The 27204-nt window shown below is 41.7% G+C and overlaps 1 protein-coding gene across 19 annotated transcripts in view; it reads left to right on the top strand.

The window, feature by feature from the left end:
* Positions 1–27204, top strand: part of MYCBP2 (MYC binding protein 2) — a 318664-nt gene that overhangs the window by 141217 nt on the left and 150243 nt on the right. For all 19 annotated transcript variants that reach the window (XM_056555563.1, XM_056555546.1, XM_056555556.1 and 16 more), the window contains 15 exons: positions 1412–1686; positions 2035–2256; positions 2550–2741; positions 3133–3339; positions 9740–9871; positions 9953–10131; positions 10261–10403; positions 10659–10759; positions 11733–11948; positions 12363–12585; positions 14218–14336; positions 14783–14870; positions 19387–19436; positions 25451–25623; positions 26810–26954. In XM_056555563.1, the coding sequence (XP_056411538.1) occupies positions 1412–1686; positions 2035–2256; positions 2550–2741; positions 3133–3339; positions 9740–9871; positions 9953–10131; positions 10261–10403; positions 10659–10759; positions 11733–11948; positions 12363–12585; positions 14218–14336; positions 14783–14870; positions 19387–19436; positions 25451–25623; positions 26810–26954 (2465 nt within the window). The remainder of the gene's footprint in view (positions 1–1411; positions 1687–2034; positions 2257–2549; positions 2742–3132; positions 3340–9739; positions 9872–9952; positions 10132–10260; positions 10404–10658; positions 10760–11732; positions 11949–12362; positions 12586–14217; positions 14337–14782; positions 14871–19386; positions 19437–25450; positions 25624–26809; positions 26955–27204) is intronic.

Raw genomic sequence — 27204 nt, 5'->3', positions numbered from 1 at the left:
AACCCCTTTCCTAATTAAAGTTTGAATCGCCCCCCTTTTCCCATAAAAAAAAAAGTGTAAATAAAAATAAACATGTGGTATCGCCGCGTGCATAAATGTCCGAACTATAAAAAATATATTAATTAAACCGCATGGTCAATGGCGTACGTGCAAAAAAATTCCATAGTCCAAAATAGCGTATTTTTTGTCACTTTTTATATCATGAAAAAATTATAGGGGTTATAGGGGTCAGAAGATGACAATTTTTAACGTTTAAATTTTCCTGCATGTAGTTATGATTTTTTTCAGAAGTGCGACAAAATCAAACCTATATAAGTAGGGTATCATTTTAACCGTATGGACTTACAGAATAGAGATAAGGTGTAATTTTTACCAAAAAATGCACTGCGTAGAAACGGAAGCCCCCAAAAGTGATTATTATTTTTTTTTTTTTTTCAATTTTGTCGCACAATGAATTTTTTTCCGTTTCGCTGTGGATTTTTTGGTAAAATGACTGTCACTGCAAAGTATAATTTTTCTTTCTCTCCTTGGGTTGAGAGGGAGGTGGGAGGAGGGGAGGATAGAGGGGATAATAAGTAGCTTGCTGTTGTTGTAAGTCTGATGTATTGGAAGATTTTATTGAATTATCTAAATGGTATTTAACGTATCCAATGCACCAGTTAAAATGTATGACATCATTTGTTAATAAAAATGTAAATAAAAAAGGAAAAAAATAAAAATAATAAATGGTGGCGCAAAAAATAAGCCATCATATGGAATTTAATGTGCAAAATTGAAAACGTTATGATTAGAGATGAGCGAATTTACAGTAAATTCGATTTGGCACGAACTTCTCGGCTCGGCAGTTGATGACTTATCCTGCAAAAATTAGTTCAGCTTTCAGGTGCTCCGGTGGGCTGAAAAAGGTGGATAGAGTCCTAGGAAAGAGTCTCCTAGGTCTGTATCCACCTTTTCCAGCCCACGGGAGCACCTGAAAGCTGAACTAATTTATGCAGGATAAGTCATCAACTGCCGAGCCGAGAAGTTTGTGACGAATCGATTTTACTGTAAATTCGCTCATCTCTAGTTATGATTTTTAGAAGGTGATGAGGAAAAAAACGAAAGTGCAAAAACGGAAAAACAGAGTCCTTAAGGGGTTAATTTGGCATATTGGCTTTGTTCTTTTTGCATACTTAACCTTCCACTAAAAATGTAAGACAATTATGCGCACACATTTTTCTGGGCACACACGTTTCTTTAGTGAATATAATTAAGATACATTTTAATTTTGTACTGTAGATGTAAAAAAAAATTTACACACAAATACGGATACTGTATTATACATACTTTGTTTGGGTGTGTTTGTTTTTTTTTTTAAACCCTTGTAGATTAGATAGCAAAACACATAAATGATTCTCCTCTTTGTTTTAAGCTTCTACTAAACCAGTCATAGAAGAAACATCCAAATTGGCTGAGTGCATTGGAAAAACAAGAACTTTGCTAAGGAAAATCCTTTCTGAGGGTGTGGATAACTGCATGATGAAACTGGACAATGATCCCCAAGGTTATCTGAGTCAACCATTAAGCCTTCTGGAAGCAGTTCTTCAGGAGTGCCATAACACCTTTACAGCTTGCTTCCATTCCTTCTACCCCACACCTGCACTACAGTGGGCATGTCTCTGTGATTTACTAAACTGCTTGGATCAGGTACAAATATTAATTTTCAGGGAAGTCTGATAATTTAATGTGGATTGGGGAATTCTACCTAATGTATTTAATAGTGTGTAGAGTTGTGTAACTAGAACCTTCTAATGGATCTGAGGATGCTCAAACTAGGATGACATGAGTTCTCTTTTAAGACTGCATCTTTATGGAAGAGTGTAAAATAGGTGGATATTTAAATACATTCATACATATTTGCAGTAGATTGTGTAAAATAAATTATAAAATTTAGCTCCATAACTAATTTAGTACAGTTTTGGTTTCCACAGACCAGTTAATTGCAGTGATTTTTGTTAATCACTTAATAAAATATTTGTTTATTGTTTCCTGAAGGACATACAAGAAGCAAATTTCAAAACATCAAGCAGTCGTCTTCTAGCTGCAGTTATGTCCGCTCTCTGCCATACGTCTGTGAAGCTTACCTCAATTTTTCCCATTGCTTACGACGGTGAAGTTCTGCTACGGTCTATCATTAAGCAAGTCAGCACAGAAAATGATACTGCACTAGCGCACCGCTTCCCTCTGTTGGTATCCTGCATGGAAAAACTAAGTCAGGTCTGGGAAGACTTTTCTATTTTGTTTCAGAAATCAGTAATGTCTTAATTGAGTTAACACCGTTATTTATGCTCATTTTTTTTTTAACAAATACATTGGACATTTCATTACATATGTAAAGTAGAATTTCCAGGAAGAAAGTTTAACATTGACTTCATTATAGCTGTGTACTTTTACCATGCAAAATGCCCAGGCTGTATATTTTTTTTGTTCAGATTTTCCACTTTGTTATAGAAGTTTATAGATTATCTGGCAAATGTTCGGTAAGTTACGGTTTACTTTGTATTATCCAGAGTGAAGAAAATGTTTTTGGAATGACAAGCTTTCGAGAAGTTCTAGAAAAGATGCTAGTTATTGTTGTTCTACCTGTAAGGAACAGCCTACGCAGGGAGCATGAACTCTTTTCTTCACACTTGGTATCCAACACTTGTGGTCTTCTTGCTAGCATTGTCAGTGAATTAACAGCATCTGCCCTTGGATCAGAGGTACTTATTGTTACATTTTGTACACATTTTACATTTCATTAAAAATATTGTCTCAGATTGTGTCGTAAATGTGACAAAACTGGTGTACATGCTGTGCGCCAGAATTTTCATGTTTTAAGACACTTATTACATCTCTACGTTTAAAAAATAATAAAGTGGTTTTGCGGGTTTAACAGTAAAACTGCAGTTTAGCCGCGAAGTTGTGCAGCTGTTAACAATTAACAAATTATTTCAGCTGCATGTACCTGGATGATCTGTTTCATTCAGAGAACACGAATACTTGAATATAGAGAATATGAAGCATATAACTGGAGGAACACCAAGCTAAAAAGCAAAGATTGGTAGAAATGTAATGCTTTTTAATCTATGGCTTTCTGTTTTTTTTGTTTAGGTTGATGGGTTAAACTCTCTCCATTCTGTTAAGTCCACTCCTAATCGATTCACAAAGACAAGCCAGGGTAGAAGCTGGAACACTGGAAATGGCTCACCAGATGCAATCTGCTTCTCTGTGGATAAACTCGGTGTGGTGGTTGTTGGCTTCTGTGTGTATGGTGGAGGCGGAATCCATGAGTATGAACTAGAGGTTTTGGTGGATGATGTGAGTTTCTTTCAGGCATGCCAAATGTTACTAGAAAAGTTTGTGGTGGTGTTCTAGCATAACATAGTTTGCAGAAGAGAAAACTTGCCTTGAGATAAAATTATCCTTTCTCGGTCGCTCTTCTTTGGGGGACACCTATACTGATGGGTATATTCTCTTGCCACTAGGAGGCTCTGACACTAGGGAAAAAAAGTCTGATCCTCCCTGGCAGGATATACCCGCCCACTGGAAGTGAGGTAATCAGTTTTAGCTAGTGTCAGTAAGAGGCAAGACACAGATCTGGGAGCTCCCCCAGACCTGGTCTTTTTTTATTATTTTCTAGTAACTCCTGTTTAGTTAGGTTTTTACTCACTTTAATTTCCCTTTTTCAGGTGGGGGTTCAGGAGCATGGCGCTACCTGTTCCCTCATATGCGACAAAGGGGCACAGACAGAGTACAAGACTGTTAACACCTTCTCGCCAACGCCTGGAGGTTGTACCTGGGTCCGGGTCCCCACTGCCCCTGCTCGCCCCGCTATCTTAGTATGATGCAGCATGACCATAAGCTGGCTGAAGCAGTGAAGGTGTGTGTATGTGGCAACTGAGGCGAGTATGCCCCCCAGGCAGTGTCAGGCAGTTCCTCCTCTCAAGGTTCACGTGCTCCACTGCTCCTCTCTACGATCAGCGCGTACTTAACCGCAGCTGTTCTTCTCTGTGCCTCCGGCGATGTCTAGCTCTGCCCCTCCACCATTGCGGAGACGGGGGCGCTCTTCAGTGAGTGTGGCACCATTGCCCTTCCTGTGCTGTGGCCCAGCAGGAGCTCTTCCTATCTGGCCCACTCTAGTCCCTGGCCCCAGACCTGCGCGGTGGCTTAGCATGCGCTTATTAGCGCACTGCTCCAAGCCATCACCGCTCCTGGGGCTGCCCGCATCTGTATGTCCTTACAGTCCCCATTCTTTCTTGGGGGGCCTTGCGGGCTGCTCAGCGCAGGGTGTCTGGCTCCCCACGCTTCCTCCTGCCTGTTCATAATAATGATAAATAAAAGTGTGTGTGTATGGATGGATATAGATATGCAAGAAAACCGCAGCACTCCCAAGTTGTGGTGAAAAACGTGAAGAAGCATTTATTCCATAAAGTTCAAAAGGGGCAACGTTTCAGCTGTGTGCATGCAGCCTTTATCAAGGCTTGATAAAGGCTGCATGCACACAGCTGAAACGTTGCCCCTTTTGAACTTGATGAAATAAACGCTTCTTCATGTTTTTCACCACAACTTGGAGTGCTGCAGTCTACTTGCATATTTATCCAATATGGTGGGGTTTGCCGCCCTTTTGTGGCCAATCATTGTATTGCACACTTGATTTCCCTTGCAGCTTATGAGCTCCCCCTTGTGGCAACCAGTCACTATGCAGCCTTGGTCTGTCATTTGTTTTTAATTCACTTTACTATCTGCAGGGTCCCTTTCCTAGGGACTGTCTTGGGGCCGCTTCTATTGCTTCAGTCATCCTGTAAGGTGACCGGCTATAGACGAATTACATTGCGTCAGTTGCGGCATACCTCTGGTGCCCCTATTTTTTGCAGGGTTCTCACGATCCCTTGGAAACTGCCAGGGGTATATTCAATGCCTGTTCTCCCCTACCACTGAATGCCATACCGTGTGCAAGGGCTTTTGTTTCCTGGCTGACACTAAGGACTCTTTTGAGTCAGGTCTGCCAGCCACCCACCAAGGGGGTGTTCTTTGCGTGTCATACAATGTCCCCTCCTCTACAGGCTACCGCATCCGCTGCTAGTGCTCATATCGATATGCCGGAAAGTAGTCTTGCTTGTCACTCATCTCACAGCTGCCGCATCTGCGGCTATCATTCTGGTATCCCACTGTTAGTGCGAGGTGTCCGGTGGAGTGACTAGTTGTCTACTATGGACCCATAACAGTTAGCCAGAAAGTGGTCTGCATGGTTTCCTGCACCGCTTGTCACACATCACGTGGCTGATGTACCTGCGACTGGAGTTCCGGTACGCCATTGAGGTACAAGGTGTACGAAGTCGTGTCCCAGCGTGTCCTAGGGACCCTATATGGGGTGAAGGGAATACAATCCATGGCTCCTCAGCCTCCCCAATCTCCCAGGGGAGCGGGGTTTTTTATCCATGGGCTCCCCTTCCTCCCACATGTGACAGAGGGGTTCATTGATCACCTATCTGACTGTTTTCCTCTTTTCGCCAGCACCTGGAGGTGTACTTGTTCGCCAGACTGTTGTCTGCACTATTTCCGCCGCCATCGGTCTCCCATCTCAGGGCTGCCACGGGCACTGCTAGGTTTCCCATATCTCACTGCTGGTGTGAGGAATCCGGATGGGGGTCCCTGCAGGTACTTTGAACTGCTGCCAGTCTTTCATTTGCTGGGTCTCCTACTCTGCCAGGTCGCCTGTTATATCAGCCACACTCCGGTGCCCCACTTTCTGTGGGAGGGTCCGATGGAGTGATCCTGTGCATTCGGGAATCCTATGCCAGCCAGCCAGTCAGATAGTTATCCGCATGGCTTACCAATACGTCGGTTCAACTACCATACGCTTCCCACACCATGGATGGAAGTTCCGGTAACCTACTGCTAAAGCGTAGTACCATGTGAGTCTCCCCATGTTGCTCCACGGGCCCTATACAATGCACCATGTACTGATTCGCAGGGTTTCCTACTTTACCAGGTCCCTCTCTCCATGTCTACCTTTTTCACGGCTGAAGGCTGGTGACCCACTTTCAGTGTTTGGTTCTTTATGTGGGACCCGGTACTCCCATAGATCCCTATGCCAGATAGCTGGCCTGTGTCCGCATGGTTTTCCAATCCACCAGGTCACCTCCCCCATTCCTGCCACTCCCACGGCTGCAGTCTGGTACCTTTCCATGTGAGGTTCCAACCGGAGTGTCTCTCTGTGGGTCCTTTGGACCTCTTATTGGACCCTTTATAGCTGTTGTCAGACTGTGTCTACATGTTTCCTGCCCCTCATGCTTTCTTCATCTATTGCATCTGCGACAGCAGTCCTGGTGTGTAGCACCCTTAGGAGATGGGATGTGGGCGTTTCCTGCAAGTTGCATGGACTTTCACACCTACAGCAGCAGCACTCTCTGTACCCCTTTCTAAGAGTTCCACATTGGTCTACTAGGTGCATGGTTGTGACTCACCGTTGGGTGCTGAGCCTGTCTTCCATACTGCCGGAATTTTTGATGTCTGTGGTTGCTTTCGGATCTGCCATCTTTGTACCCCACTACTAATGCGAGCAATCCATGTCTGTGTCTCTACATGTACTACGGTCCCTCTGCATGTGTGGAGCCCACCTTCTCATCTGTCGGTGGGGTGTGCCTTTTGGCCTTCCTGTAGCCTTGTTTCCACATGTCTGTGGCAGTTGAGCACCTCTGTTCTGGCATGGGGCCTGGCGGGGCATCAATCAGTTCAGTTCAAATGCCTCCAGGTATTTTTCTGTATTCATGTGCAGGGTGGCTCAGACGCCTGCTCTTTTGCCTTACACATTACCGAACTGGCTCTGTTGGCACCCATCTGCTGCTCCTACAGTTCCTGGCGCACTTGGTCAATCCCACTTCCACAGGGGTATGGGGATCAGGGGACTTTGCATGGTCGGTGCCTGAGTTTCATCTCGACCAACCCTTGTTTTCCCCTCCACTAGGGGGGACAAAATCGCTGGCCGCTTTCTACTGCAGAGTTTGGGCCAACTCTTTTCCTGCTATATAGGTGGGGTTTCTGACTGGGCCCTTGTCGTTCGTTGGGAGGATTCAAAAGAGCCTTTCGCAGTCTATGCCTGTGTGCTTTCTGCCCACTATTGCAGCCTGGCTCTTTCTGTTTCTTGGTTATTTACTGCTGCTCATGCAGCCTGAGCAGTTTTCTCTACTGGAGGTGTTTATGTAATCAGGTATGGCTTGGAGATGGCCGGTCTAGCCACCAGCTGTCATTTGGGTCCTGCCATTGCTCTCCTCCCCCGCCCCCCCCCCCCCCCCCCCCCCCTTGGCACAATCTCCCTAGTAAGGTTTGTTCCTTCTTCACTGCCTGTGTCAGTTGCACTACACTGACACCAGAGTCTTCTGGAGTAACCTTCCTGTCCAGAGCCTGGGAGTCTCAGCCTGGTTCTCTTTAGTTTCCCTCTCCGTTCCCGTCCTGACCGTTGGGTCCAAGACCGGTTGGTCTCCTTGTCTTGGACACTATTCTGGGGTGCTGCCTTCTTTTCTAGGTCGCCGTTCCTGGTTCCTAGTCGACTCTTTCTTATCTCTCTTTATGGACCGGGGGTTTAGAGTCTCTGCCACGGACGGACCCTTCCTTTGGTGTCCCAGTCCATCTCCATGGACGGGGGATCTTCCGAGAGCATGGTTTCTGGGCCTCGGTTATCTCTGGCCTGGGTTCTTGTCAGCAGGCCTTATTGGCGAATGGGTTTGGTCTAGAATGATTCCCCTTTCGCTGTTGATTGTTCTTCCCACCCTAGGGGACTTCTTTGGAACATCCCATCAGTATAGCGGTCCCCCAATGGAGAGTGACCGAGGATGAGGAGGTTGTTTTTTTTTTTTTTTTCTTTAATTTTTACTCACCAGAAAATCTTTTTCTCGTAGCTTTCATTGGGGGACACCGTACCCACCCATTTCTGCATTTGTCCAGATATTCTTTTCCGGTTATTTGTTTATTTGTATTTATTTTATTTTTTATCCGGGATTCCTTTCTAGGGTCCTTCGGACATATTTCTTTGTTGGCTTCTCCTACTGCTTTGTGACAAATCTGATTACCTCACTTCCAGTGGGCGGGTATATCCTGCCAGGGAGGAGCCAGCTTTTTTTCCCCTAGTGGCAAGAGCATATACCCATCAGAATAGGTGTCCCCCCAATGAAGGCTACGAGAGATTTTACAGGGAGTATAAAAAAAAATCTCCTTATTCTACTTATTTGCTTGTCCCTTGGTTTCAGCCTTATTATTGCTAAAAACTAGTGACTTATCGAACTTATTTGTTAAAACTCAAAATGCCCAGTATATAATTTTTTTTATTACAAGTTGATATATACATGTTTCTGGCTGGTTAACACATGTAAATGCTCTGCGTATAAAAATGGCATTACTAAAATATTGTCTGTGCAGCAGATATTTATGTTGAAGCAAGTGTACACTTTTCTTTTAAAGCATTTGCTATACTATTAAAGGGACACTGTCACTACTTTTAGCTGCCTTATCTGATAACTGAGTTTCTTTGCGTAGTGCAGCTGTCCTCCTAATAACACAGTTAGCATCAAGGTCACAGAGCTCAGGTAACCCTGAGAATTTGGGTTGCATGTGAATGAATTTAGCAGGCATTCCCACGGCGTACAGGTACACCCTGGACGCCATATGTCCTTAAGGGGTTAAAGGGGTTGTTCAGTGAAAGAAAAATGTAATCTTATTTCTTCAAATAACGTCACCATTCCTGTCCGCAGGTTGTGTGTGGTATTGCAACATAGCTCCATTAACTTCAATGGAACCGAGCTGCAAAACCACACCCAACCTGCATACAAATGGGGTGCAATTTTTTTTAAGAAATCAACTCTGTTTTTAATGCTGGATAACCCCTTGAAAAACACAGCCAATTTTCATTTTTGTTTTTTCTTCCTTGCCTTCGAAGAGCTATAACTCGTATTTTTCCATCTACAGACCAAATGTTAGGGCTTGTTTTTACACGACCAGTTGTACTTTGTAATGACACCTTTTTATTTTAACAAAAAATGTACAGCGAAACCAAAATAATTATTTATATGGTGAAATAAATAAAATATGCAATCATTAGATTTCATTCACTGTATAATGCTATGCCAAATGGCTTAGCCTTTTACAGTATGATTGTGATCCGCTGATTCAGCCTAGCTAAGCCAGACAGCATCAGTGAATTGGCGATCATAGGCAGGTATAGGGACCTTCCTCCGCCATCTTAGCTTATTGAATAAATTGTCACGTCAGCTGGGTGCAAAAACTCTACTGAGCTAACGGCAACATTTACTTAGTTTAGACACCATGATTGCCATTGATAACATTGTCTAAAGGGTTAATTACGGGCAGAGGTGGGATCGCTGCTGCCTTTCATTAGCAATGATTGGCTACTGACTGTAGCCCCCACTTACTGCTCTAAAGCAAGCACAGCTTCTTTGCTCGCTTTAAAGTCACTTAACACTCCAGGGCATACAGGAACGCACTAATGCCTTAAGGCCCAGGCGGCAACGGTGTTCCTGTACGCCCTTTGTACGCAATGGGTTAAAGACTTAGATATATCAGTTGATGGGAGAGTGGTCTTAAACAAAATCAGATACTTTAAATGTGTGCTTCCTTGCAGTGGTGAAGGTCTGTCCGTGCATATGCTATATTCTGTACTCATCCTAATGACCTTTTTGATTTATTACTTTTTGTCCCTTTTTAGAGTGACCACTCCGGTGATGCAGGGCACTCTCATAGGTGGACATCACTAGAACTAGTGAAAGGCACTTACACAACTGATGATTCACCTAGTGATATTGCTGAAATTAGGCTGGACAAAGCTGTGCCCTTAAAGGTACTAAAATAACCATACCGATAGTACAATGTATTTATTGTCACCTTGGCCATTAAAGAAATATTAACTTCCAATTTACAGGAGAACATGAAATATTCAGTGCGCCTGAGAAATTATGGGAGCCGCACAGCTAATGGGGATGGAGGAATGACCACAGTTCAATGTCCAGATGGAGTCACATTTACATTCAGTTCTTGCAGTTTGAGCAGCAATGGTACAAACCAAACAAGAGGACAAATCCCACAAGTATTATACTACAGGTTTGTAGTGCATTTTATAGAAATGCTGTGCTTCTACTAATCATTTCCTGGAATACTGAACAAGTGGATGATTTCTCATTACTCACATTTGCTTGCTGTTTTATTTATTTATGCATGTTCACATTATAGGAGTGAGTATGATGGAGATCTTCAGTCTCAACTTTTGAGTAAAGCCAATGAAGAAGACAAAAACTGCAGCCGAGCACTTTCTGTGGTAAATGCCGTAACAAGGGCTGCTAAGGACCTGCTGCACAGAGCCCTTGCTGTTGATGGTGAGTTGGTACTAGTCCTTTTCATGTACCTTTATAGTGTGTAGCACATCATTATTCTTGGGGTGGTACAGCCTTTCTAGCTGTCGTCCACTGATCTTGTGGCCTTCATGTCTTTTGAATACCAATTCATTTAGTTAGATCATTAGACGTTAGAGCTGCAATAATGAAATAATGTTTACTGCAGCAAAATTCAGTGTGATATGAAATATGATGCTTTGTGTACAATGGATTACTTTTTTAAATTTTTTTTTCTAGTTGATGACATTCCAGAACTGCTTAGTTCTTCCAGTCTCTTTTCTATGTTGCTCCCTCTTCTGATAGCTTATATTGGACCAGTAGCAGCTGCAATTCCAAAAGTAAGGACACATATTTTTTTCTATTTTGTGGAATCATTATGAAATTACAAAGTCTAAAAAAAAAAAAAAAAAAAAAAAAAATATATATATATATATATATATATATATATATATATGTGTATATATATATATATATGTGTGTATATATATATATATATATATATATGTGTGTGTGTGTATATATATATATATATATATATATATATATATATATATAATATGTGTGTGTGTAGAAAAATTGCTAACAAAGTTTGTTTGGGCAGCCATCAGTATAGAAAAATACATTCCAGATTTCTCCATAGTGCAAACTTGTCCTAAAGACTATAAAATCACTGTAGCACAAGTGTTTTGATGTCTTATGGAACCCTACTGAAAACCGTACGCATTGACTCTCCATTGAAAACCGTATGCCAAACGATACATCCATTTTGCGTCTTGTACGGTTTTGTCCTTTTTTTTTTTTTTCCCCAGTACCCAAAACTGTAGCCCTACCACAGTTTTTGGTCCATGTGAAAAACCATATTAAAAGGTATACGTTTTTTTTTTTAACATGGGAGTCAATGGGAACCGTATGTGCGTACGGTTCCATCCGGTTTGCACCATCCGGTTTTTGACTTTGCACAGTTTTTTTGGTTCTTGGAATTTCAATCAAACAAGTGAAATTTTATTCATAATGTAGTGAAAAGTTAAAAACGTATACGGGTTTTTCTTAAAAAACGGATGCAACTGGACATTGCATTTTTCCAACTGTAAAAAACGGATGCAACTGCATTTTTCCAACTGTATATGGTTTTTAACTGTTTCCGGGTTAAAATTTTGTACACAAGTTTTGATAGTTTTTAGTCAGGTTTTGAGGAATCTGTTTTTCATCAAAAACCTGATACTGTATTGCATAAATGTGGTGTGAATGCAGCCTTAGAGATGCTTTAGTGTACAGGTTATTTCATGACTCTTGTTTAAAATTTTGTTACAGGCTGCTGTGGAAGTTTTTGGCCTTGTGCAACAATTACTACCATCAGTTGCTATTTTAAACCAGAAATATGCACCTCCTCTCTTCAATCCTAATCAATCCACTGACAGCACAACTGGTAATCAGCCCGAACAGCTCTCTGCATGTACTACCTCCAATCACTATGCTGTAGTGGAAAGTGAACACCCATACAAACCAGCCAGTGTAATGCAATATAAGGTATGCTTTATTTTACAAGCAAAATGGACCTTTAAGAGAGACAGAAGGGATAAACAGAAATATTAGATATTTTGGGAAGAGGCATTTTGGGTATACTGTGTCTTTTGTTCCTATGGGATAAGCCGGTGGCAGAACTGTTTAGCAGCTTTACAAAGTACAAGTTTGTGGTAACATTGAGAGAAATGGTTACCTATTATTTCAGGTGTATGGATCACCTTTTTGCCATATAAGCCTTTTATTTAAACTTAGTAAGGAGGGGGTCACTAGATGATAATGTGAGATGTATGTTAATGAATTGTAAACCAGAATGTCTTAATCCTTTGGCACCTTTATAGTGGAACTTCTTAATTGGCTGCCATGTTGTAGAAGGTTGCAATAGCAAGTGGGACTAAAAGATATATTTATATTTTTTAGGTGTCTTTCCCAGAGTGTGTTAGATGGATATCAGTGGAGTTTGACCCACAATGTGGCACAGCACAGTCTGAAGATGTTTTGCGCCTCATGATCCCTGGACGAAATGCACATATCTCAGGTTTTGGACCAAAGTTTCCTATTCATGAAAGCCTTAATTCCTGGGTTGAACTTAAGAAATTTTCTGGCTCCTCTGGGTGGCCATCTGCTGTCTTAATATTGCCAGGTAAATTATAATTTCTTTTCTTTTTTTTTTTTAAACAAACTCTAGGCACCAGGAAACAAATACATAAATACTAGTCAATGCATAGCAGCTTCTATTCTGCTTCCACTTATGTATTCAACCCCTCTGTAAGCTTCTTGGTTGTTGAGATCTGTCTCAGTATTCCGTATGCTGAGGGGCATGTCCCATGTAATTACTGGTAGCTGATCATAACACAGCTCAATGATGCTCCATGCATCATTAATCCATTAAATCTAATAAGTTTAATAACAAACTGTTTAGCCATTAGATGTGTTAAGTCCCTAACCACTTATAGGGGGAGATTTATCAAAACCCGTGCAGAGGAAAAGTTGCTGAGTTGCCCATAGCAACCAATCAGATTTCTTCTTTTTATTTTTCAGAGGCCTTTTCAAAAATGAAAGAAGCAATCTGATTGGTTGTTATGGGTAACTCAGCAACATTTCTTCTGGACAGGTTTTGATAAATCTCCCCCTGTATAATGTATACCTGGGTCATGCTGCTGTTGGTACAGAATGTAACTTGTGACAAAGTGCCTTGGTTCTTCAGCTAGGCAGACAACCCCTTATATTTTAATGATGTAGCTCCTTTTTTGGTGATCGTAAAGATATACCATCATTTTATGATCAGTGGGGGCTCAAATAAAATAACTGAAGCTCTGATGCAACCCTGTGGCTTCTTCAGAGACTCCCTGCACAACCGTGCCAGGAGCACCACTTTGTAAGAAAAACTTTTCACATGTCAAAGGTTTTGATTGGCTAAAGTGCTGACTGTTCCCTCCCACTGATCATTACAATGGGAAAGGAGAAATGCATGAATGTGTTCTTCACTCCCTTGATTACTACAATCTTTGTTCAGCTTGTCTAGACTGGCTTCATAGACTTAAAAGGGAGCCCATCTAGTGCAATTGAATGGAGATCACAGCAAGCCAGGGAGTGAAGCGCACAGCCGCTCCCTTCTTTCCACTTATTCTAAGGATCAGTGGGGATCCCTGCTGAGACCCCAACCAATCTAAGCTTTTGACATGTCTGTGATCTGTCAAAAGGTGTGTGTGTGTGTGTGCTTTTTTATTTTATTTATTTTCTTTAAGCAATAGTCATAAATCTTCCCTAAGGTCTTTGCACTTAGATACATGGTGATATTTAATTATGTATATATGTATATAGTGAAGCCCATAATGGAGCTAAATGCTCATAATACTGGTTTTAAATGAGGATAAGCCCCATTCACCTGTAGTGTCCATTTTTTAAGGAGGATTTGCTCATGACATTGGTCACACAACCAAAAATTGCTGTGACCCCATTCTCTTACCTAAACTTTTAATGCATGATCACTGCAATTCACCACTGTGATTATTGGCCAAAATTACTGTGTATTTACAGTTGTATGACCAACATCAATGTTGATATTTGTAATCATTAAGTTGCTCCTGAAAAATTATATTTACGGGGTGAAAAAAACATTTCATTGGAAAATATTTGAAGAAACAAAACACATTTATGTATGCAACTGTTAAGCAGGCACCCAAACAGAATTGTACTTGTCTATTGACTATGTAAAATAGACATTAGAATTTCCAATTTATTCCTGAACAGGCTTTTTCCTATTTGTTTTCAGGAAATGAGGCTTTGTTCTCTCTTGAAACTGCATCAGACTATGTTAAAGATGAAAAGGCATGTTTTTACGGATTTAAAGGTTTTGCTATTGGATATGAATTTAGTCCCGGAACTGATGAGGTCAGTATTTTTATTTATTTTTTCAAAATAAATAACTCTTCCAATCACACTAAATACTATGCAATCAGTGTTGTTTTGTAAATATGCATACATTTAATTTTTACTACTGAAATTACATACATGCAAATGGGTTACCATTCTGCAATATGTACATTGATTTCTGCAAGCCCAATTTAGATGAATTAGACAGTTCAAGGAAATGTAACTTTGTGACTGTACCGTTATACTGTATTACCCTACACGGCATGTGCTCATAAGTCTGTGAATTTTGGTGTCATTTTGGTTGTTTTGCAGTAGATAAACTAATAATTTATCTTATGTTTTTTCAGATACGTCATAAATGCTAAATCAATAAAAAAGAATTTTTTTTTCATGGTTTATAATTGGATAATTTTTATTTACTATAATACAATGAGAAAATTGATTTCAGTACTGTTTAATTTTAGGGGATTATTCAGCTAGAGAAGGAATTGGCTAACCTGGGAGGCATATGTGCTGCTGCTTTAATGAAGAAAGATCTTGCTCTCCCCATCGGTAAGAAACACATGCCTGACAGGCTGTATGACTGGTCATACATATTAGATGAACATTTGCTTATCTCCAGGCTCACTGCTTTTGGATGAGAGCCTTCCAGCTTTGCACCAGAAGTTGTCATCAGGATTGAGAAGGATCAGGCAGATGTATTTCTACATGCCCCTTCCTTTTGTTCTTAGTCAAGAAGTCTGTGTCTTTTTAGGGGTTTACCTCCCTTTTCTCATTATAATCACATGCAATCTCAGCCAATGCATTTGTTTTAGAGAGGGAGGTGTCAGATGGCATCTACTGTCTGTGGCCACCTTTTTAAAGTGCCTATCTCATAATACATCAAAAATAAAATGGATTGAAAATATATTAAAAAAATGTGGGAGCTCAACGTAAAAAAAGAAAACCTATACCGAGGATACTGCGTTGCACATACCCATGTGCCAAGAAAGAGCACTAATAGTGTAAAAAGGGGAGGCAGTCCTGCTAGGCTAGGTCAGGGTAAAAGATATAAGGTAAAAAATTAGAAGAAAGAGAGAGAGAAAAAAGAAAACGTGTCTAAAATAGCATAAAATGATAACATTTATTTGTAAAAATTATGTGAGGTCTGCGGCAGGGCCCTTGTCGCAGACTGGTCACAAGATAAAATGGTTACAATGGTATAAAATGCTAAAAATATTAAATATACACAGTGGTATTGCACTTCACTAGTTGGACAATGAAAGTGGGGCAATGGGACAGTGCAAACAGTATCTGTTTAGTTATACTGTAAAGTCATATTATAAGAGCCAGGATTAATCCAGATGAAAGTACATAGCAAAAAAGTTGATAATCCAATAAGGCTAATTTTCGGTAGCTCTGGAGCCTCCCAGATTGGGGCCTACTATAAACGTTTTTAGGTGCAGAAATTCAGGCGGTGCCCCCTCTACCCCGACGGCACGGGGACTGAATGCAAGAGGGCAATCGCTATACAGTTCAGGCACTTAGTGCCTCTTACCGGCTACAGTGTGCACAGTCAGGTGAGTGCAGCTGTGCTTGAGATCCGGATACACGTCCCTCTGTCCCGGCGGCACGGGAGAAATGTAGCACCCCGGTGCTGGGGGTTGGAGATGATGGCTGGGAAGCAGCGTGTGGCAGCGCTGTGAAGCCTAGCGGTCGTAGCAGCGTATGGCAACTCTGGAGGCATCCTCTCTACCCCGACGGCACGGGGAGCAGGTGAGAGAGCAGGTGAGAGAGTAGGTGAGGACCGGCAATGCGGTAACGAATGTCTCAGATGATGTGCAGGGTTGTCTTAACACCAGACGCGTTTCGGGGAACTGCGTCCCCTTTTTCAATGGTGAAGGTTCAGGAAGACTGCACTGTCCCATTGCCCCACTTTCATTGTCTCATTGTCCAACTAGTGAAGTGCAATACCACTGTGTATATTTTATATTTTTAGCATTTTAACCATTTTATCTATCTATTTATCTTTTACCCTGACCTAGCCTAGCAGGACTGCCTCCCCTTTTTACACTAAAAATAAAAACATATATGCTACGTATGACCAGTTAGAATAGTGGACACTGTACAGACCCATTGTCCCATTATTTCTTGCCTCTGCTGCTTACTGTTCTGATGGCATTAGAGGTGCTCCCTTAATCAGCTGTGTTGTTCAAGCATGCTCTTTGTGCTGGGATCTACAGTGGTCACTTTGTCCTAAATTGCATCCTAGATTATATTACAGAACTAGATAAAGCACAATTGCATAATTAACCGTTATCTGAATTGCTCGCTTTTATTATATCGTTATATGTGCAGCTAATATTCACTGCAGCATTTACACAAGCTCCAGCAGATCAGCACGGTACTAGAATAACCAATTCTTAACACCTTAACCCCTTAAGGACCGGAGGTTTTTCCGTTTTTGCATTTTCGTTTTTTGCTCCTTGCCTTTAAAAAAATCATAACTCTTTCAAATTTACACCTAAAAATCCATATGATGGCTTATTTTTTGCGCCACCAATTCTACTTTGTAATGACATCAGTCATTTTGCCCAAAAATCTATGGTGAAGCGGGAAAAAAAATCATTGTGCGACAAAATTGAAAAAAAAAACGCTGTTTTGTAACTTTTGGGGGCTTCCGTTTCTACGTAGTACATTTTTCGGTAAAAATGACACATTCTCTTTATTCTGTAGGTCCATACGATTAAAATGATACCCTACTTATATAGGTTTGATTTTGTCGGACTTCTGGAAAAAATCATAACTACATGCAGGAAAATTAATACGTTTAAAATTGTCATCTTCTGACCCCTTTAACTTTTTTATTTTTCCGTGTATGGAGCGGTATGAGGTCTCATTTTTTGCGCCGTGATCTGAAGTTTTTAACGGTACCATTTTTGCATTGATAGGACTTATTGATCACTTTTTATTCATTTTTAAATGATATAAAAAGTGACCAAAAATGCACTATTTTGGACTTTGGAATTTTTTTGCGCGCACGCCATTGACCGAGCGGTTTAATTAATGATATATTTTTATAATTCGGACATTTCCGCACGCGGTGATACCACATATGTTTATTTTAATTTTTATTTACACTGTGTTTTTTTTTTTATTGGAAAAGGGGGGTGATTCAAACTTTTAATAGGGGAGGAGTTAAATGATCTTTATTCACTTTTTTTTTTCACTTTTTTTTTGCAGTGTTATAGGTCCCATAGGGACCTATAACACTGCACACACTGATCTTCTATGTTGATCACTGGTTTCTCATAAGAAATCAGTGATCAACGATTCTGCCGGATGACTGCTCATGCCTGAATCTCAGGCACTGAGCAGTCATTCGGCGATCGGACAGCGAGGAGGCAGGAAGGGGCCCTCCCGCTGTCCTGTCAGCTGTTCGGGATGCCGCGATTAGCCGCGGCTATCCCGAACAGCCCGACTGAGCTAGCCGGGAACTTTCACTTTTAGCCGCGCGGCTCAGCTTTGAGCGCGCGGCTAAAGGGTTAATAGCGCGCGGCGCCGCGATCGGCGCTGCGCGCTATTAGAGGCGGGTCCCGGCTTCACTATGACGCCGGGCCCGCCATGATATGACGCGGGGTTACTGTGTAACCCCGCGTTATATCAGAAGAGCAGGACCAAGGACGTACCGGTACGTCCTTGGTCCTTAAGGGGTTAAGGACCACGGGTTTTTCCGTTTTTGCACTTTCATTTTTTCCTCCTCACCTTTTAAAAATCATAACACTTTCAATTTTGCACCTAAAAATCCATATGAGGGCTTATTTTTTGCGCCACCAATTCTACTTTGCAGTGAGATCAGTCATTTTACCCAAAAATCTACGTCAAAACGAAAAAAAAAATCACTGTGCGACAAAATAGAAGAAAAAATGCCATTTTCTAATTTTGGGGGCTTCCGTTTCTACGAAGTACATTTTTCTGTAAAAATGACACCTTCTCTTTATTCTGTAGGTCCATATGGTTAAAATGATACCCTACTTATATAGGTTTTGATTTTGTCGTACTTCTGAAAAAAATCATAACTCCATGCAGGAAAATGTATACGTTTTAAATTGTCATTTTCTGACCCCTATAACTTTTTTATTTTTCTGCATATGGGGCGGTATGAGGGCTCATTTCTTGCGATGTGGTCTGAAGTTTTTATCGGTACCATTTTTGTATTGATCGGACTTTTTGATCGCTTTTTATTCACTTTTTCATGATATAAAAAGTGACCAAAAATACGCTATTTTGTACTTTGGAATTTTTTTGCGCGTACGCCATTGACCGTGCGGTTTAATTTATTATATATTTTTATAGTTCGGACACTTGCGCACGCGGCGATAACACATATGTTTGTTTTTATTATGTTTATATATTATTTATATGGAATTTGGGAAAAGGGGGGGATTTAAACTTTTAATAAGGAAGGGGTGGGTGTGTAAGTGTAACTTTTTTTTAACCTTTTTTTTTTTTTTACACTTTTAGTCCCCTTAGGGGACTTTTAGGAGGAATCATTTGATTCCTCATACAGATGAATGGGATTGCATACAATCCCATTCATCTGTGTGCTCTGCACTCGATTGATAAAGCCTGGTCCTGCCAGGCTGTATCATTCAGAGAGCCGGAGCCGACACAGGAGGAGAGGTAAGCCCTCAGGCTACCTCAGTAGTGGATCACTCCCCCGCTATCGTGCTGCGGGGGAGCGATCCACCCCACTGGACCACCAGGGACTGGATACAGGCACCTTTTAGATGCCGCTCAGCTTTGACAGCGGCGTTCTAAAGGGTTAATAGCCGGCCGCGGCGATCGCCGCTTGTCGGCTATTAACGCCGGCCCCCAGCTGCGAGAATCAGCTGGGGCCGGCCGGAACGACGTGGCCTCGAGTTGGGAGCCCGTGTCATACCTCAGTAACGGCCATTGGACGTGTATACACGTCCATGGTCGTTAAGGGGTTAAACTCAGTTCTGAAAAGAATGTTAACTGCTTTCAAATAGTTATTTGAAGTGTATAGTTCTGCATAAATGTATGTAATTTGTTTTTATAAATTTAGGGAGTGAATTAGAAGAAGACCTGGAAATTGTTGAAGAGGCTGCTTTGCAGGTAATATATTGTATAGGTACATTGTATTCTAACCATCATATGGAAGTCTTGTAATGCTTATTTCAGATCATTGCTGACTGAGAAAGTAGGCAGATATTGAATTTTCATATTTAAAAAAAAAAAAAATGCTACCTCCTCTCCTGGTATGTGTGGTTTGCTTATTTGTGTAATAGCACACACATTGAATCGAGTTAGATCGGTGACTGTAGCTGTGTGCTTCTTTCCCTGGCTCACCACTTATTTTGAGTAATGTTAGATGTGCTCCATGGCCTTTTAAGGGTATGTTCACACTGAGTAATTGGAGAGTAATCTTCTCGAGTAATTCTGCTCGCTTATTCCTCTCCAATTCAGTCAGCAGTGAAAACCCCAATAGTTTAACTGTATTTCCGCTCCTCAGTTCTCACTGAGGAATTTCCGCAAGCGGAATTCCGATGCTGAATTCCGTTCCGCATGAAGAATGAACATATTCATTCTTCATGCGGAATCCGCATCTTTGTCCCATAGAAATCAATGAAATTTTTTCCAGCTGGACCATGTTCCGCGCAGAATTTGTGTTGAAATTCCGCAATAAAAAAAGGGAAATTTTAATTGATAGTTGTCGTCTAGCAAAAAACTGTTTCTTCCTATATTTCCACGCGGAAAAAAAAACTGAAATTCCGCTGCGGAATTAAGCGAGAATTCCTCGCCAATTCCTCAGTGTCAACATACCCTAACAGAGCACATCTCCTTCAAAGGAAAATAGTCATCCTGTTACCCACACTAAACCCAATACACTGGGTTATATTGCAAGTGAAAATGAGACCGATGCGGAGACAGGGAGTTAAACACACTGGAGCGGTGTCCCTCTGAAGGTCCCCTTTTATCTTGGGTGAATTGCGCACTAGAGGCCGGCCCGCTGGGTGAATTTGAATATTTATAGGCGCTGATCATATGAGCACTTGCGCCTACTGAGCGCTCACAAATATTCAAATTCACCCGGCGGGTCCGCCTCCTGTGCACAATTCACCGCTTCGGTGTGAAGGTAGGTATCTCAGTCAGAGACCCCCGTATCGGTCTCCTGTACACCCGCACTATAACCCACTGTATTGGGTTTAGTGTGGGTGAACAGGATTACCGTTTTCCTTTTGAATACGTGTTAGTGGCAAACCAGGGAGTGAAATGCACAGCTGCACGTTTCTCCAGACTGTCTAGCGATCGGTGGAGGCATCTGCACTGAGACCCCAACTGAGAGAAACTCTATTATATTTCACAATTATTAGTCAATACTGCATATACTCTGCTTCTAGTCAGTAGATTCACACCTGTATAAAGTGCTTTCTTGGTGCTTTGTAGCAAATGTAACAATCCCAAACTATCTACAGCAGAAAATGAAGAAAGACCCTTGGTGCTAACCAGCACTAGCCAACTTTTTTAATCCACAAGAGTGTAGTTAAATGGAAGGTAGTTTACAGGGCAGTTATCAAGAACAGTGAGCTGGGTGATGGCTATTTTCTTGCTAGTTGTGCCCTGTCCCCTGAAACTGCCATCGCCCACTGATGAACTCACCACCCTTTATCACTCCCCTGTAAACTACTTTCCATGTGATTACTCTCTTGTGGATTAAACATGTTTGATAGTGATGGAGAGTGCTTCAAGCATTTATTTCTTCGCTTTATGCTTTAGATGGTTTAAAATGTTTTACATGTTTTTATGTGTCAAGTAAATGACAGGAATTCTTTAAAGGAAAACTGTCAATTGTTTTCTCCCGCACTATCCACAGGTACTGGTGGATAGTTCGGGAGACGCTGATTAAAATGAGCCCTACCTTGTCCGGACCTGCGCCGCCGTTCTCCCGCAATTGTAGTTTTATTATCTGTTGAAATCTTCCTGTAACTGGCACGGGCGGGGCTTCGGCGCTTAACTGGCACTGACGTCAGCGCGGCTTATGAATATTCATCCCCCCTCCTACAATTGCGGGAGAAAGGCTGTGCAGATCCGGACAAGGTAGGGCTCATTTTAATCAGTCTCCCACACTATCCACCAGTACCTGTGGATAGTGCGGGAGAAAACAAGTGACAGTTTTCTTTTAAAAGCGTCACCTGCATTTATAGATCATATATGCATTACTTTGAAGCCATCTAAAGTTACCTAGAAAATACAGTATAGGATTTGTTGAAACCATAGCATTTTACTTTCTTTTTCTTTAAAATGTGAGTAAATGAATGTGAATAATTTTTTACATGTTAAGTTAATATTTCATTTCCACAACTCCCATAGAACTATATAGGGAACCTGTAGACAACTCGCCATTAATCCTTCACCTGAGTGCCAATGCTAGTTGCTGCCTTAGGCTGGGTTCACACTACATTTTTGCCATACTGTTTTCAATCCGTTTTTCTAAAGAAACCCGTATGGCAAAAAAAGGAATGGAACAGTATGGAAAAAAGTAAGCTGTATGCGTTTTTAAACAGTATACTGTTTTTAAAAGTGCATACAGTTCCGTCAGTTTTTATAGAAAAAAACCCATACGTTTTTGAAAATTGTGTCCATTTTTTATGGGAGGGGTCTTGGGTGGGGACTTTAGGATTCAAATGCGCATGTGCAAAGTAAAAACGTATACTTTTTTCCCTTATGGAACCGTATACATGTGCGTTTCCGATTGACATCCATGTTAAAAAAAAAAAAAAAGTATGCGGTTGCAGTACGGTTTTTAAACTGGAGACAAAATCGTGGTCAACCACGGTTTTGACTCCGGTTTAAAAACCGTACTGCAACCGCATACGTTTTTTTTAAAACATGGATGTCAATGGGAAAAGCACATGTATACGGTTCCATACGGGAAAAACGTATACGTTTTTACTTTGCACATGCGCATTTGAATCCTAAAGTCCCCACCCAAGACCCCTCCCATAAAAAATGGACACAATTTTCAAAAACGTATGGGTTTTTTTCTATAAAAACTGACGGAACTGTATGCACTTTTAAAAACAGTATACTGTTTAAAAACGCATACGGTTTACTTTTTTCCATACTGTTCCATCCGTTTTTTTGCCATATGGTATTCTTTAGAAAAACGGATTGAAAACAGTATGGCAAAAACGTGATGTGAACCCAGCCTTACCATGATTAAAAATATAAATAAATAAAGCAGGCCATAAGGCTCTGTTTAGAGATGAGCGAACTTACAGTAAATTCAATTCGTCCCGAACTTCTCGGCTCGGCAGTTGATGACTTATCCTGCATAAATTAGTTCAGCTTTCAGGTGCTCCGGTGGACTGGAAAAGGTGGATACATTCCTAGGAAAGAGTCTCCTAGGACTGTATCCACCTTTTCCAGCCCACGGGAGCCCCTGAAAGCTGAACTCATTTATGCAGGAAAAATCAACTGCCGAGCCAAGAAGTTCGTGACGAATCGAATTTACTGTAAGTTCGCTCATCTCTAGCTCTGTTGAAAGTGCACATTATTTTATAAGACTGAGAAAGTTAAGAGGAAGCCACATGTCTTAATCTTACTACACTGCTCAAAAAATTAAGGGAACACTTAAACAACACAATGTAACTCCAAGTCAATCACACTTCTGTGAAATCACACTGTCCACTCAGGAAGCAACACTGATTGCCAATCAATTTCACATGCTGTTGTGAAAATGGAACAGACAACAGGTGGAAATTATATGCAATTAGCAAGACACCCCCAATAAAGCAGTGGTTCTGCAGGTGGTGACCACAGACCACTTCTCAGGTCCTATGTTTCCTGGCAGATGTTTTGGTCACTTTTGAATGCTGGTGGTGCTTTCACTCTAGTGGTAGCATGAGACTGAGTCTACAACCCACACAAGTGGCTCAGGTAGTGCAGCTCATCCAGGATGGCACATCAATGCGAGCTGTGGCAAGAAGGTTTGCTGTGTCTGTCAGCGTAGTGTCCAGAGCATGGAGGCACGCCCAGGAGACAGGCCAGTACATTAGAAGAAGTGTAGGGGGGCAACAACCCAGCAGCAGGACCGCTACCTCCACCTTTGTTTAAGGAGGAGCACTGCCAGAGCCCTGCAAAATGACCTCCAGCAGGCCATAAATGTGCATGCCCACTCAAACGGTCAGAAACTGAGGGCTCGACGTCCACAGATGGGGGTTGTGCTTACAGCCCAACACCGTGCAGGACGTTTGGTATTTGCCAGAGAACACCAGGATTGGCAAATTTGCCACTGGCGCCCTGTGCTCTTCACAGATGAAAGCAGGTTCACACGGAGTCTGGAGACGCCATGGAGAACGTTCTCCTGCCTGCAACATCCTCCAGCATGACTGGTTTGGTGGTGGGTCGGTAATGGTGTGGGGTGGCATTTCTTTGGGGGGGCCGCACAGCCCTCCATGTGCTTGCCAGAGGTAGCCGGACTGCCATTAGGTACAGAGATGAGATCCTCAGACCCCTTGTGAGACCATATGCTGGTTCGGTTAGCCCTGGGTTCCTCCTAATGCAAGACAATGCTAGACCTCAAGTGGCTGCAGTGTGTCAGCAGTTCCTGCAATTGGAAGGCATTGATGCTATGGACTGGCCCGCCCGTTACCCAGACCGGAATCCGATTGAGCACATCTGGGACATCATGTCTCGCTCCATCCACCGCCACGTTGCACCACACTGTCCAGGAGTTGGCGGATGCTTTAGTCCAAGTCTGGGAGGACATCCCTCAGGAGACCATCCACCACCTCATCAGGAGCATGCCCAGGCATTGTAGGGAGGTCATACGGGCATGTGGAGGCCACACACTCACTACTGAGCCTCATTTTGACTTGTTTTAAGGACATTACATCAAATTTGGATCAGCCTGTAGTGTGGTTTTCCACTTTGATTTTGAGTGTGACTCCATATCCGGACCTCCATGGGTTGATACATTTGATTTGCATTGATCATTTTTGTGTGATTTTGTTGTCGGCACATTCAACTATGTAAATATGAAAGTATTTTATGCGATTAGTTCATTCATTAAGATCAAGGATGTCTTATCTTAAGTGTTTCCTTTATTTTTTGAGCAGTGTATTACTATTCAGATCTTTGATGTCCCTAGTAGAAGATTGGGAACCTGTTGGACAGCCTCTAATTACATTTGTGAAGCTTTATCAAAACCTGTGCAGAGGATAAGTTGACCAGCAACCAATCCGCTTTCCTCTTTCATTTTTAAAAAGCCCATTGAAAAATAAGTGATCTGATTGGTTGTTACGGACAATTAGTCAACTTTTCCTCTGCACAAATCTCAATAAATGTCCCTCGATGAAATTTGCTTACAAGTGTAGTCCATAGATAGCTAACAGTGTTCTAGATATGTGGATTTTTTTGAGAAAAATATTCAGTATATCCTATAAAAATAGTTATCTAAATCCCCTGGTAATTGTGCATTTTAAAAATCCATTGGACAGTCCTATTAAAGGGGTACTCCGGTGGAAAAGTTTAATTTTTTTTCATCAAATGGTGCCAGAAAGTTAAACGGATTTGTAAATTACTTTGATTAAAAAATCTTAATCCTTCCAGTACTTTTTATGGGCTGTATACTACAAAGGAAATGCTTATCTTTTTGGATTTCTTTGATGTCACAACCACAGTGCTCTCTGCTGACCTCTGCTGTCCATTTTAGGAACTGTTCAGAGCAGTATATATTTGCTATCGGGATTTTCTCCTGCTCTGGACAGTTCCTAAAATGGACAGCAGAGGTCAGCAGAGAGCACTGTGGTCATGACATCAGAGAAATCTAAAAAGATAAGCATTTCCTCTGTAGTATATAGCCCCTAAACAGTACTGGAAGGATTAAGATTTTTTTTTATAGAAGTAATTTACAAATCTGTTTAACTTTCTGGCACCAGTTGATTTAAAAAAAAAAAAAAAAAAAAAAAAGTTTTCCATGGGAGTACCCCTTTAAGAGACTGACTGCCCTCCCAGTATGAATGCATCCACAGACAAAGGGAACATGTTATAATAAAATTCTGCCCTAAGCACTAGACCTACACAGCTGGCTTTTTAGCTTTATATTGTAACTTTTCTCAAATTAGGTGTGCAAAACACATTCTGGGATTTTAGGTAAGGGCCTTGCACTTTCACATTCGCCAACTATTCTGGAGGCCCTAGAGGGAAATCTTCCACTGCAGATTCAAAGCAACGAGCAGTCCTTTCTAGAAGACTTCATCACATGTGTGCCTGGATCAAGTGGTGGGCGGATGGCAAGGTATTCCTTTATTTTACCTACTGAAAGTCCTTGTCTTCTTGCAGAATATTCATTTGTCCTTTTCTTGGAGAGAAGTGCCCATTGCTGCCCTTCTTGACACTAAGCTAGTCTCCTAAAGCCTTTGCATCACTGTGTGCGGATGTACTGACACCTGCCTGCTGCCATTCCTGAGAAAGCTGTACACTGCTGAACTGATCCCATAGTTAAATCCTCACTTTCTAGCTTTCTACACATCCTCAGAGCAACATCTCTCAGCGATACAGGAGAAATTTGGTGATGGACAAAAATGTTTGCAGCATGATCGTCGCCGGGAACCCCTGTGAGCTTTCCTGCAGAACCCTCTGTCATCTGCCGCACAGAGCGAACTTTGCCCTGTGCTTGATGACTGGCGATAAAGGGGCCGGAGTATTGTGATGTCACGCCCTGCCCCCTTAATGCAAGTTTATATGGGAGGGGCGGGGTCATGACATCACGATACTCCGGCCCCTGTATGGCCCATCATCAGGCATGGAGCGAAGCGGCAGATGACTGGGTGCTGCAGCAGATATGTTTGTTCACGGGGGTCCCGCCACTGGGAACCCCTGCGATCAGACATCTTATCCCCTATGCTTTGGATAGGGGATAAGATGTCTAGGGGCGGAGTACCTCTTTAATTAGGATAGACATAAAATAAAATAAATAGTTTGGTATTTTATACTAGACAAGTTGCTTTTGAAGGTTTTGATTGTGGGTGAGTAGCGAGTTCCAGGCTATGGGGGATGCACAGAAGGTAGCATGGAGATCCTAGTTTGAAGATCTGACGAGAAGAGCACAGAATGAGGATTTGTGAGGGTCTGGAGATTACTCATGAGGGGAGGAAGTGGCTGATAAAGTCAGAAATGTATGGATTAGACAGGTTGTGGACAGCCTTGTATGCCAGTTATTTTGAAATAAATTAGCTTTTGGGTTTTAGGCTAATTTACTCTTTACTAATTTTTGGAAAGTTGTCATGAATAGTGAGGCTGGAGCAACAAACCTGTGTTATCTTATTGCTTTTATAGAAACATATACTAGAAATGAGGGTTAATACATTCACCAATGTTAACTGTAAAAATCAGACTACATGTCATTTATTTTTAAAAATTTTTTGCATAAACATTCCTCACACCTCACCATATACCCTAACTAAAATTATTTACATCATTAGGTGGCTTCAACCAGACTCATATGCTGATCCACAGAAAACTTCCTTAATTCTTAATAAAGATGATATCCGGTGTGGCTGGCCCACTACAATAACAGTACAAACAAAGGATCAGTATGGGGATGTTGTTCATGTACCAAATATGAAGGTATGTGGAGCGGATAGAAAATGTTTTACAATTGAATAAAAAATAACTTTCTTCTCACCTGTGGGAAATGCTCACTCAGCCAGGTACTGGCTACAGTGGCAACACACATCAGCCAGTGACTGAGTGAACAGGCATATATCCTGCAGGGTCAACACGTAAGAAGGAAGCATCCAGGTTCAATAGACAGCAGCTGTATGGCATTGGAGCAGGCAAGTTTGTTTTCTTTTATGTTGGACACATTCCCGAGGTA

This window comes from Hyla sarda, chromosome 2 (genome assembly GCF_029499605.1).
Source record: "Hyla sarda isolate aHylSar1 chromosome 2, aHylSar1.hap1, whole genome shotgun sequence".
Taxonomy (NCBI): Eukaryota; Metazoa; Chordata; class Amphibia; order Anura; family Hylidae; genus Hyla; species Hyla sarda.
This window is presented reverse-complemented; position numbering and strand designations above follow the sequence as displayed.